Source organism: Protopterus annectens, chromosome 1.part2 (assembly GCF_019279795.1).
Source record: "Protopterus annectens isolate FY-2018-M chromosome 1.part2, PAN1.0, whole genome shotgun sequence".
NCBI lineage: Eukaryota > Metazoa > Chordata > Ceratodontiformes > Protopteridae > Protopterus > Protopterus annectens.
This window is the reverse complement of record NC_056727.1, coordinates 542954875-542967149: the sequence shown is the minus strand read 5'-3', so window position 1 is coordinate 542967149 and position 12275 is coordinate 542954875. Positions and strand designations below refer to the sequence as shown.

General features: G+C 38.1%; 1 protein-coding gene across 2 annotated transcripts in view; it reads left to right on the top strand.

Moving 5' to 3' along the window:
- TMEM178A (transmembrane protein 178A) overlaps positions 1-9969 on the top strand; it is a 499028-nt gene extending 489059 nt beyond the window's left edge. For both annotated transcript variants that reach the window (XM_044057560.1, XM_044057568.1), the window contains exon 4: positions 8808-9969. In XM_044057560.1, coding sequence (XP_043913495.1) covers positions 8808-9049 — 242 coding nt within the window. In that variant the 3' untranslated portion in view covers positions 9050-9969. The remainder of the gene's footprint in view (positions 1-8807) is intronic.
- Positions 9970-12275: the final 2306 nt, after the last annotated feature.

The window sequence follows — 12275 nt, the reverse complement described above, 5'->3', positions numbered from 1 at the left end:
AGGCAAAACTGCAGTGTGTTGTATGGCCGGAACCAGGTAACCCAAAAAACAACTGCCGGACTAGTTCTCAGGTAACCATTTGTATGCCTTTTTCCCACAAACAAAATAACAATTCTCTACTTTAGTATTAATATATACTTGCCCTGCATGAAGCATTTTCTTATCAATGATAGATAGTTGTTTAAAAAGAACAGGATTATGTTGTACTTCATCAACCGTTTTGTGCATTAGTTCAAAATAAGAGTCATAGTTTGTATCACAAATATAACCTGCATTTTTAGCTTTGATATAACATTTGTATGGAACAGTCACATTACAATTGCTCCAACCCACCTGTACCGTATCATTTTTATAAAAACATACAATTCCCTTTTGTGTAACAGGCAGGTACAATGCTATTTTGTCTTGTGATTTTACAGTTGTAGTATCAAAAATCAAATTTTCCCAGGTCTCATTGACCCCTAGGGGGACAGCAGTAATTAATAATCCCCCATATGCTGTTGGTATAGCTGTGCAAATCCAGCAATTTGAAACATTAAAAGTTTCAGCATACACGTATTTAATTGCTTGGTAAGTGTTAAAGTTCGGATGCCAGTCTATGAGTAACGAATCTCGTTTATTCAGTTCAGCTCATGTGGCTGGAAAAAGGAAAGGCCACAACAAAAAGATTAATGTTATCAGTATGGCTATTAGAATGATCATGCAATACTTCTGAGGTTGTTCTATATTTCTATTTGTTCCATATCTGGTCATTTTGTTCTTGTGTAACAGTAACAGGTTTTATGTCCAGTTCAAAGTTTTTAACCATTTTACAGTGTGTCAGATGAATCCAGGATGCTCGCTCTGCGATCTTGACTGCAGTGGGTGTTGACAGTAGCACTTGGTACGGCCCTTCCCACTTCGGTGTGGTCCAATTCTTCTTCTTGATAGCTTTCACCCAGACCCACGTGCCTGGGATTACTGCTGCTTCTGATGGTCTGGTCTGTTCTATATCTGAAACAGAATTTAACTGCAAAAGTTGTTTATTACTTAAAAGTCATCTCATATATTCTGCAAGTGAACTGTCAGCCTCCTGGTCTGCAGGCATGAGAGGTTTCCACTGAGGTATATAATATGCCCTCCCAAACAGTATTTCAAAAGGAGTTAACCCTTTTGCATTTGGAACAGTTCTCTTGCTCAACAGTGCCAGAGGCAGGCAGTGCACCCAGTTCTTTTGTGTCTCACTAATCAATTTCCTAAGTTTGTTTTTCAAAACCCCATTATGCCTCTCTACTAATCCTGCAGATTGGGGATGGTATGCACAATGGTTCTTTAAGGAAATTCCGAAATATCGGCTCAACTGTTGTATAGTTTGATTTACAAAGTGTGTGCCATTGTCACTGTAGATCTTTTCTGGTATGCCAAATCTAGGAATAATTTCTTTAACAAGGACTTTTGCAACAGTAGCTGCATCTGGATTCTTGGTCGGAAAAGCTTCCACCCATTTGGAAAACATATCTATAATGACAAGACAATACTTTTTATTTTCGCATTTGTTTAGTTCTATGAAATCCATACAGATAGTATGGAACGGGTATGGTGGTGTAGGAACACTCTCTTGCTTACGCTTCAATGCCCCTTGTGCATGATGTTTATTACAAACATGACATGCCGCACAAAAATTTTTAGTGTAGTTTATATACCCATATGTTGTAAACACTCGATTCACTAAATGTACCATCCCCTCTGTTGAGACATGGCATTGCCCATGGCTCAACAAAGCTATTTATCTAAACAAGTTAGATGGCAATATTGGTTTTCCTTCTATGGAGATGTACAGCCCTTTCTCAAGAATTGCTCCTCGTCTTATCCATTTCTGTTTTTCTACATTTGTAGTAAGTGTCTGCATTGTTTTCACCATTTCTAAATCTAAAATCTCAGAGGGTTGTAATTCCTCACTCAAAAGAAATACTTCTGAAGCTGAAGCTGCCTGCTTTGCAGCTGTATCAGCTCTCGCATTACCTTTTGAAATCCTATCTTGTTGCTTGGTATGAGCTACGCATTTACAAATAACTACTTTCTGAGGTAACAGAATAGATTCTAACAAATCCAAAATAAACTGCGCATGATTAATTGGTTTGCCAGTAGATGTTATCATTCCTCTATTCTTCCACTGTTGCACAAAAACATGTACAGTAGAAAAAGCGTACTGGCTATCAGTAAAAATATTTACACATTTACCCTTTGCTAAGGTACATGCCTGTGTCAAGGCAATCAATTCTGCTGCCTGTGCAGATAAATTGTGTGGTAAAGATTTCGCTTCTAAAATCTCAGTATCAGAAACTACTGCATATCCTACTAGATTCTGCCCTGTGGAACCCCTTTTGCATGAGCCGTCCACTTAATATGTCACCTCGGCATCATCCAAGGGAACATCCGTTAGATCTTTTCTAGGCAGTGTCTTTTGCTCAATCTCCTGCAGGCAGTTGTGTGGTGTGCCATCTGCAGGGGTTGGGAGCAAGGTAGACGGATTCAAAGTTGTACACCGTTCAGTTATCATGTGAGGTTGGCTCAACAGTATAGTCATACAGGAAAGATGTCTAGCAGGAGAAAGATATGCTACTTTTTCTTGCAGTAAAATAATCGCGACTGCATGAGGCACTCTTAATGTGAGAGGGTGGAACAACACTACTGAGGCTGAAGCCTGCACTGCCATTGCAGCTGTGACTACTGCTTGTACACAGTGGGGCAGGGATCGCGCCACTGGGTCCAGCTGTGATGAATAGTAAGATATGGGGCGTTCTTTGTCCCCATGTTGCTGTGTCAATACTGATGTCATATAACCTTGCTTACAATCTACAGTTTGAAAAAAACGTTTATGATAGTTTGTTAATCCTAAAACTAATGAGGACGCTATCAATTTCTTTAATCTACAGAAAGCTGACTCTACTTCTGGTGTCCATTGTAATAAATCTTGTGCTGCCATGGGCTTCTTGTATATCAAGTCAGTCAATGGAGCAGATTCCAAAGCATAGTTCGGAATCCAACTCCGACAGAAATTAGTTGTTCCCAGGAAGGACATCATTTCCTTCTTGGTAGTTGGTTTGGGTGCTTGTAAAATTGCTATTTTTCTTTCTTCATCTAATATTCTGCCTTCTTTGGATATCACATATCCCAGGTATTTGACCTGCTTTTTCCAAAGCTGCAATTTGTTTTTGTTTACTTTATGTCCTTGAGTGGCTAAAAATTGTAGTAATGCTATGGTATCTTCTCTGCATTCTTGCTGGGTGGGGGCTGCCAGCAGGATGTCGTCTACATAAAGTAAAAATTGACTGCCTCTTGGTGGGATAAATCCCGCCAAGTTACTTGCCATTTCTTGTGTGAATATTGTTGGGCTTTCAGAATACCCCTGTGGTAGTCGTGTGTATGTGTACCTTTTCCCCTGAAATGTGAATGCAAACCAATGTTGGCTGTCAAGGTGTATCGGTATTGAAAAGAACGCATCGCTAACATCTACCACAGAAAAATACTTCTGTTGAGGCTTTAAGTCATTCAACAGGGTGTGTGGATCTGGCACCATAGGTGCTCTAGGTATTACTGCGTCATTTACAGCTTGTAAATCTTGGACCATACGCCATTCTCTGTTTGCTTTCCTGACAGGAAATAAGGGTGTGTTACATGGTGAATCGGGAGATTCTATCAGTACTCCTTCCTTAAGTAAAGCTGCTATTATAGGTTTGATTCCTACTTTTGCATCCTTTCTTAAGGGATATTGTCTTTTCTGTGGTCTAAATGCTGATTTTGGTGTAATAGTAACTGGTCCTACTGTACGAATTAATCCTACATCTGATTTCCCGGCTGACCAGAGAGTTTCTGGTATTTCTCGTAAGGCTTTTTCTTCCTCTTCTAGTAAGAGTGCTATTCAGCTGTCCTCGCTAGACTGCAAGTGTACAGCTGGGTGTGTCTGCATTATCCAATTTAACTTCTGTTTCTGTACTCCCTGTTCTGACAGTTCCAACTCTGTTTGTTTTTCCCACTTTGTGACTTTTTCTCCTAGATCTACCCATTTCACATTTTTGTCCTTAGTTAATCTAACATGTGGTAATCGATTAGATTTATAGAGTGCAAAGAATTCCTGGGGCAATGAACAGCTAACTACACTATTCCCTTCTGTGTCCCAGTACAGATTACGTAACACTAATCTGTTTGCATGGTTTTTAAACAGTTCTTGCTCATATTCCTTATCAGGTCCTGGTGTGCTACAATAATACAGAGTACAGTGCAACAAATGCTGTTTATCAGTGTCAAGGGAGGGGGACTTACTGATGGCTACATTCATCAGTTCTTCGGTTACTGCCCCTGGACCAGTCGTAATCAAGTCCTGGCTGTACCAATAAAATGTTTCACCCTCCAGTTGCATTACAAAAGTATCCATTTGTCGCTGTGCTTCCATACCCTGCATAGTCAGAACTACTGCTATGCCAAATGTCTGCATAAGATCTCTGCCCAAAAGGTTTACTGGGCATTTTGCAGAAACAACAATTTTGCTTTTCTGGGTCATCCCTGAAACAGGGTCAGTTATTGCTAAGTTATGGGAGAGTGGCTCTCGATACAGCTGTCCATTAGCTGCTTTCACTAATATGTAATCAAGTGATTCTGAATTTTCTGGTAGTTTGGAAGGATGTATCAGGGTTCATGAAGCCCCTGAGTCACACAGGAATTTAACTTCCTTCCCCTCCACTAGAAGTGTAACTTCCAGTTTTGTGTCTGCTAAATAGAGCTCTAGGCTCAATAATGTTAAGTCCAAAATTGCACTTTCTTCACCATCTGTGATTTCTTGTACTTCCTCTATTTCTTCTATCACATCCTCTATTCCCTCTATCACATTTGCATCTGTCTTTTCTCGGTTACTTCCTTCTAGTGATTCTTGACTATCATATAGTCAGTCCTCACCCTCCTTATCTTCCATGGCTACCTTCTTGTTTTGCTTGCAATCCCTTGCTAAATGTCCCTTCTTTCCGCATTTAAAACATTCACCCCTTTTCTTTCTCTCTTCAAACTCTTCTGATCGTTTATCAGATTGTTTGTTTCCCTGGGCATTTTTCTTGCCCTTTATCCCGGACTGTACTACATAAACTTCGGCTCCATCTTCTACAGCAAATACTTGGGTTTTCTTTTTCTTTTTGTTATTAAAATGCCTTGCATATTCAAGTAATGACTGTAATCTACTTGTACGGTGATCTACCATGTGCTTTGTAATAAAGCTGCTAATGGGTGCAATACTGCCTTTCAAAAATGCATTCTTTAGCTGCTGCTCATATGGGGAATCATGTGTCTGGTCTTCAGGTACCTGCATTCCACAATGGTTATTAAAACATTCTAATAATCTAGCATAATATCTATCTACAGTTTCACTTTCCTGTTGGATGCATTGATTAATGCAAGTCCAGTCTGCCCTAGGCTTCCATTTCTCAGAGATTCGGTCTGTCAGACCTTTCACCCTGTTATCCAACTCTGCGTTGCTATGTGAGAGTGGCTTGTGTTCTGCGTCACGGGGATTCCAGTTGCCACTGATCATGTGTCAGTCTGGACCTACAATTTGTCTAACTACTTTTTCTACTTTTCCATTTAAATGATAACTTAATCTCATGCCCTGTAAGTCTTCTAAGAATTTTCTAAAATTAACTTTTGGATGGGGAATTCCCTCTGTGGCTTTCCGGATATCTTCCAGTGTCCACGGTCTATATACTAGGAGATTCGGGTCCTGCCCTTCCTGTCCTGCCTGAGGATTTGGTACTTCTATGAGCGGACATATCTCTTCTTCACTCATAGCTCGTGAATTTTTGTTTATTTGATATAACTCAGTATCCCCTCTTAAGTTATGTGTTCGAGACCTAGTCTCGATGAGATCTCTGACGTATGGTTTTGGCTTTGCGGTGACAGCCGGGTGTAGCGGAGGTGGATCAGCTTGTCCACTCGCTTCATATTCTGGTGCAGGAAGCGGAGGGGGTGGAGGGGCTGATGCTATTACCAAATTATTGTCTTCTTTATCTAGAAACATAGCTTTTGAATTATTACTTTTTTGTTCTCTATGGTTTGCTTCCTCAATCCACCTGTGTGCCCGAGGAATACCTAATTGACGTTGGTTTTTTACCTGACCTTTTGCTTCAGTTTTGAGCTGTTTGATAAGTTTAATAAGCGAGGATTTTTCTAATTTGCCATTAAATTCATATTTATTAACCCATTTTGTATAGTATCTAACATTGTCAGCACGCTGTAATTGCATATATTTTGCATCTTCGGTTAGCGGTGGATCTTGGGAACTTTTTGTGCACTTATTACCCATATTGTTCTGACTGTTAAAAATGTTACGTGACCCTTCTTATTTTCATGTGGTACCACGATTTTCTTGTTTTACAGTTTATCTAGAATAACTGTCTTACCTATTCTGTTTCCCTGATCTATGACAAGACTGCAATCTTCCTGTCCCTGACTTGTAAAAAACAAATCTCCTGACAGATGATTCAAATCAAGTCCCTGATCTAATACAGAAAAAAGGTAAATCTCGCCTTACCTGAGCCTCCATGATTGACCGTCTCTGGTTCGTATGATAACTCGCCCTCCAGTCGCAGATCAGAACAATGGCTGGCCTCTTTTGAACGACAATTCAGTCGGAGGTCTTTCAAAGCAGAATAACCAATGTGGTCTCTTCCCAGTACGGTTTCATGCCACCTGGCCCATCTGACGTGAGGCGAAGTGAAAGTTTCCGGTCAGAAGGACCAATCTGTCAAAGAAAAAAATAACTTCAAAATGATCAACACACGGCAGGTTCAGGTTAAGGCACTTTAATCTTGCAGCAAGGAGACAAAAACGTGCGAATACAGAGTTTGTCTAACTAGAATCAGGAATTGAAGCTATTCTTATACATTTCTTACAAGACATTGCCTACCAAGCTGACGTAATAAATCACAAGTTCTTTCACTATTATTTCGTAACAGCTGTTTGTCCATGATTTTCTGCTGGCACATCAAGTTTACAAAAAAACTTCCTAAGAAAAGCAACGTGGCCTTGATGACCACTGGTCAGATACAACTTCTCACTATGCAATGTTACTATTCAAGGTACTATGGCTAATTTGAGCGCAAAGCAAGTACAGATTATAGTTCATTTCTTCAAGCAGTCTTTGTTTGGTGTATCTTTACTTTTCCGCAGCTGTGCATGTTCTCATAACACGAACAGAGCTGATTGTTCATATTCAATTACATTATAGAAAACAGTATTGTTCTATTCATTTATTTTCCTGACCTAGCAGATAATCACCTGCTTCTCAGTAGATTTCCAAAAGGCATAAGCATGAATTTTGATGTGCTAGCAAATATTAGGTCAGAGAGCATTTTGCAATTTCAGAAAGCATACTGCAGTTTGAAAAGACATCTTATAATTTCATACAGAATTAAGCTGTACATAAAATAGAATGAAATGTGTTAACCCTTTTAGCTTCTAATAAGCACTAAACATATACATTAGTAATAGTAGGTCAGAGAGCATCTTGCAATTTCAGAAAGCATACTGCAGTTTGAAAAGGCATCTTATAATTTCATACAGAATTAAGCTGTACATAAAATAGAATGAAATGTGTTAACCCTTTTAGCTTCTAATAAGCACTAAACATATACATTAGTACATATTTTTCTAACAATTACACATTAATCTTTCTTATCAGATCTACATTTCTGGTAAAACTAAAAATAGTTCTTGAATTATATACCTCACACAACTACATCTTTGACTGTGCCCTCATCTTCTAGTCTACTGCATTCACCTCCTAATGTAAGAATAAACCCTTCTTATTATAATTTCTAGTCCATTCTAACACACATCCTGCAAGTACTGTTATTCTGCCTTTACAGTTTCTCTTCATATTTATTGTTGTGTCTTTCAGCTTTTCCCGGTTAGGGGTTGCCACAGCAGAACTCCGGTCTGCTAATGATTGGTAGTTGATTTTTACATGCCGAGTTACCAGCCATGATGCACAACCCTCAACAAAGGTATGCCCATTCATGCATGTCTCCACGCAGAAGACGCTCTAGCTGAGAATCGAACTGGACAGTGTCTTACTGTGAGGCGACAATGCTACCACAGCACCAAACTGCATATTTCTTTTGCAACTCTGCCTTGGCTGTGGTCGTTGTAGCTAATAAGGTCTTGTCATTTCACTGCAGCAAAAAACTACAAGAACCCAATTCACAGTCTTCTAAAGATGCCCAAGATGTGAACTCCCTCCATGTTTTCTACTTTGTGTGGCCCCATAAGCCTGCTACTGTACCTTTAGTCTCTAAACGTGGTATCAAGGCCTAAGTTTGTGGTATGACATTGTCGCTCTGCCTCTTGCCATGGCCGAGAACTGCATTATTAATGCATACTGATCACAGGACTATGTCTGGCAGGATGTCAATCATACTGTAAACTTTCTTTTCTCAATGCTATATAATTTTATCATGTATGTATACTTTAACTGAATGTTTTCAATCTCCTCTGAAGGATTTGTTTATATTTCTCCATGTCTTTGCTGATGTATTACTATGTACTGTAAACCTTTTACACATAAACCATAGATTTCAGCAATACTAAATTCCAAAATAGTATCTATAACTCGAGTCTGGAAGTCGGATTAATGCTTATCATTACACAGCAAAGGCATGGTAGTAATAGTTTGTGAGGGGTGGGCTTTATACAAACAATTCCTTGTAGGACAAAGTGACTGAATGTGTAGAGGATAATAATGCAAGTTTTGCTTGTTTCTAATCATATGTGTTTTATATTTACAGGAATATTTTGCACTATTTCTCTTTGCACATATGCAGCAAGCATATCATATGATCTCAACCGGCAACCTCAGTTCATTTATGGTCTTCCAAAGGATGTGAAGCATGGTTACAGCTGGTCGATATTCTGTGCCTGGGGTAGTTTAGGTTTAACCATGGTAGCAGGATGCCTCTGCACGACGTACCCTTTACTCAGCAGGACAAAGATCACAAGCTCTAAATCACCCAGAAATGCTTCAGTATGAATAATTTAATGTTAAAATATATATGACATGGCTCTCCTTGACCATCTTTGTGACTGCCTGTCATTTTTCAAAAAAATGCTCCTTTACCACTAATTAAGTCAAATGATGAAGCACAAAATATGTTTTCTTCAACATTGTGGCACAAGCTAAAAGGAGCCATTCCGAGGGTCAGTGAACTCAGGACTGACTTCATGTTGTAACTGCCAGCTTTTAAAAGCTGCTTGCTTTGCTAAATGTTTTGTAACATAAGGAGGAAACTAAAGTATTGACAAAAAAACAGATTTTGAGAAGTTGCCAAATTCTGTGTATATAGATCAAGTTGATGCCTAAATCTTGCTGTATAGCAGTTTCCTATAGTCAGCCAAGAAGTATGATTTGTCCTATTTAAACTTAAGAGCAATATGGGTCATCTAACAGAGGCAGCAGTTCCGTAAACATTTTTTTCTCAGCACAAAACAGCTTATCAGAATTGTGGCTTCTGGAGTTTCTGTAGTCTTTCTGATTAAGTATGCAGCCTGAACTGATTCCAGGATCGGAACACAGCTATGTAATGGCCTTTGGTGTGCTAGATTTGTGTCTTTTTCCTTACATATGCCATCTGCTGCCTGAACTTTGGAAACAATGCTGTGAAACTTCATTTTCAATATTTTTTTGTCAGGAAATCTTGAACTTTTGTGCCTGACAACAGTAAAACGTATGCTAAACTGGCAACATCAGTGTTTTTTTGTATATTCCAAGTGCATTCTTTTGTTAACTCTTTCATGCAGTATTATGCAATTCCTGTATGTCCATTATGTGTGAGCATTTTTGTAAGCAGCATAAACAGTATTAGTAACATTTGTGTTAAAATAACACATTTGTTGTGTCTGACTTACAATATACATGTGAACATGATATAAATAAAGACACACCAGACTGGAGAGATGCTCCATACTTGTTTTTTGCTTTTCAGACAGAACATTGGATGTGTTTACAAATATGCACAAACCTGTACATGTACAGTAGTACTATATTATACTAATTGATCAGTTTAACATTGTGTGTATGAGCATTCGTGTGTGTGTGTATGTGTGTGTGTGTGTGTGTGTGTTATATACAATCATAGGAATATAGGTAAGTACTAGGCAATCAGCCTACAGACAATTTCAAGCCCTGACAATGAATCATATTAAACAGTTCCCTAGGGCAGCACAAGGCAGAGCAGGAAGAATGGGTCTTAACGCATCCCATATTTAGGTTTACCCTGAAGGTGGCAAAAGTGTTATTCCGATTGACATGTACCAGAAGATTGTTCCAGAGGTGACTGCAACATTAAACAATAAGTCTACATTAATTTACATTACTATAAATAAATTATCCTAGTATTCTGGCATATATGCAGTAAATGTCCCTTTTCAATAAAATGTTGTCAAAGTTCTATCACTTCTTGGCAATTTCCTAAAACTTGGCAGCACAGTGGCATAGTGGTCAGTCCTACTTCCTCACAACCCCAGTTTGCAATTAGATCATGGCTTCTAGTTGTTTTGTGGGAGGCGTAAGCATCTCCCCATTTTTATTTTTTTTCTCTTGGCTAAGAATGTAAGTTGACTGGGTACTGCGAAAATTGTCACAGGGTTTGTAATGCACCGTTGTTCTGTTTTAATCACCCCTGTATAACAACTTCCACAGTAGGATTTACCTAGCTAAATAAAAAATAAAGTTCCTGTCTTTCAAAGGATTTATAAAGGATCTTTTATAAAGGATCTTCTTTATAAGATGTATACCTCAAGTAATTGTCACGTATCCCACTTGTTGAGTCTAGGTTCCAGAGCAGTAAAAAATGACTGCAGGGTAGAAGACGTCTGATTAATGGCAGTATTTGTATCACTTTTTTGTTCTGGCTTTTTAATTTTCCTACTTTATCTATTTCATAATCCCTACTGATATTCAGCCCCATCTTTCTAACTTCTTCTATGACTTAACCTGCTATTGCTTGCCCAGCATGTCAAGGCATGGAAGATCCTTTGACCTTCTCCAAATGAAAGCACTGACTGACTCACTGGAATATGATTGCTATTATGTTTTCTGTGGAGCTCACTAGATGCCATGATATTACTTACCCTGGTTGCTTTCTTCTAGCAGGTATGCAATGATATTAATAATGCCATATAGTAGCCATGCCTACAGTGTCTGCCAGGTACAATAACAAAACCGACAGTGTTTCCCTCACCGGAGAAGAGCTCTCCTTAGGCTTTCTAGTAAATGCCTTTGCTGTCTGACTTCTGTGATCAGTATACATTAATAATACAGTACAACAATATTTTAGTCATTCATTAATTAGATCTGTTGTTTGTTTTGTTTTAACCTTTATTTGGCTGGCCATTTCATAAGAAATTGCAAGTAGTGTATATATATATATATATATATATATATATATATATATATATATATATATATATATGGGTCTACTTTAAAACACCGACAATGAGAACACCGAGACCGAAAGATCGACAACTGAGATGACCGACAGTTTAAAAGCACGATGCTGAGAACACCATGTTAAGGTAAGTGTGCGATAGTGACAGACTTTAGGGTTAGGGGCGGGTTAAGTGAGTTAGAGTTAGGGCGTGGGTTAGGTGAGTGTACGATAGTAACGGACCTTAGGGTTAGGATTTGTGTTAAGGTTAGTGCATAGATAGTTGTGTATGTAAGGTTTAATGTAGGTTTGTAAGGTTTTTGTTGTGCTTGTGTTGTGTGTGTGTTTTTCGGAAAAGGTATTTGTTTTATTTTGTTGATTGTCGGGATTGTGGTTTGTCGGGCATGTGAAGTTTCATGCTTTTAAACTGTCGGTCATCTCAGTTGTCGATCTTCCGGTCTCGGTGTTCTAAAATCGGTGTTTATATATATATATATATATATATATATATATATATATATATATATATATATATATATATATATATATATATATATATATATATATATATATATATATATATATACATATATATATATATATACATATATATATATATATATATATATATATATATATATATATATATATATATACATATATATATATATATATATTCTTCTCTGAGGGTGTATGCATAAACATACATCATTACTGTTGATCTGCATACAGAATAATTATTACTTGTTTGTTTACAATGCATAACCTGTGTGGACTGAACCTTGAAGTCACTTTCACTAAATGTGCTTATGCCAGCTATCAGTGTTTACA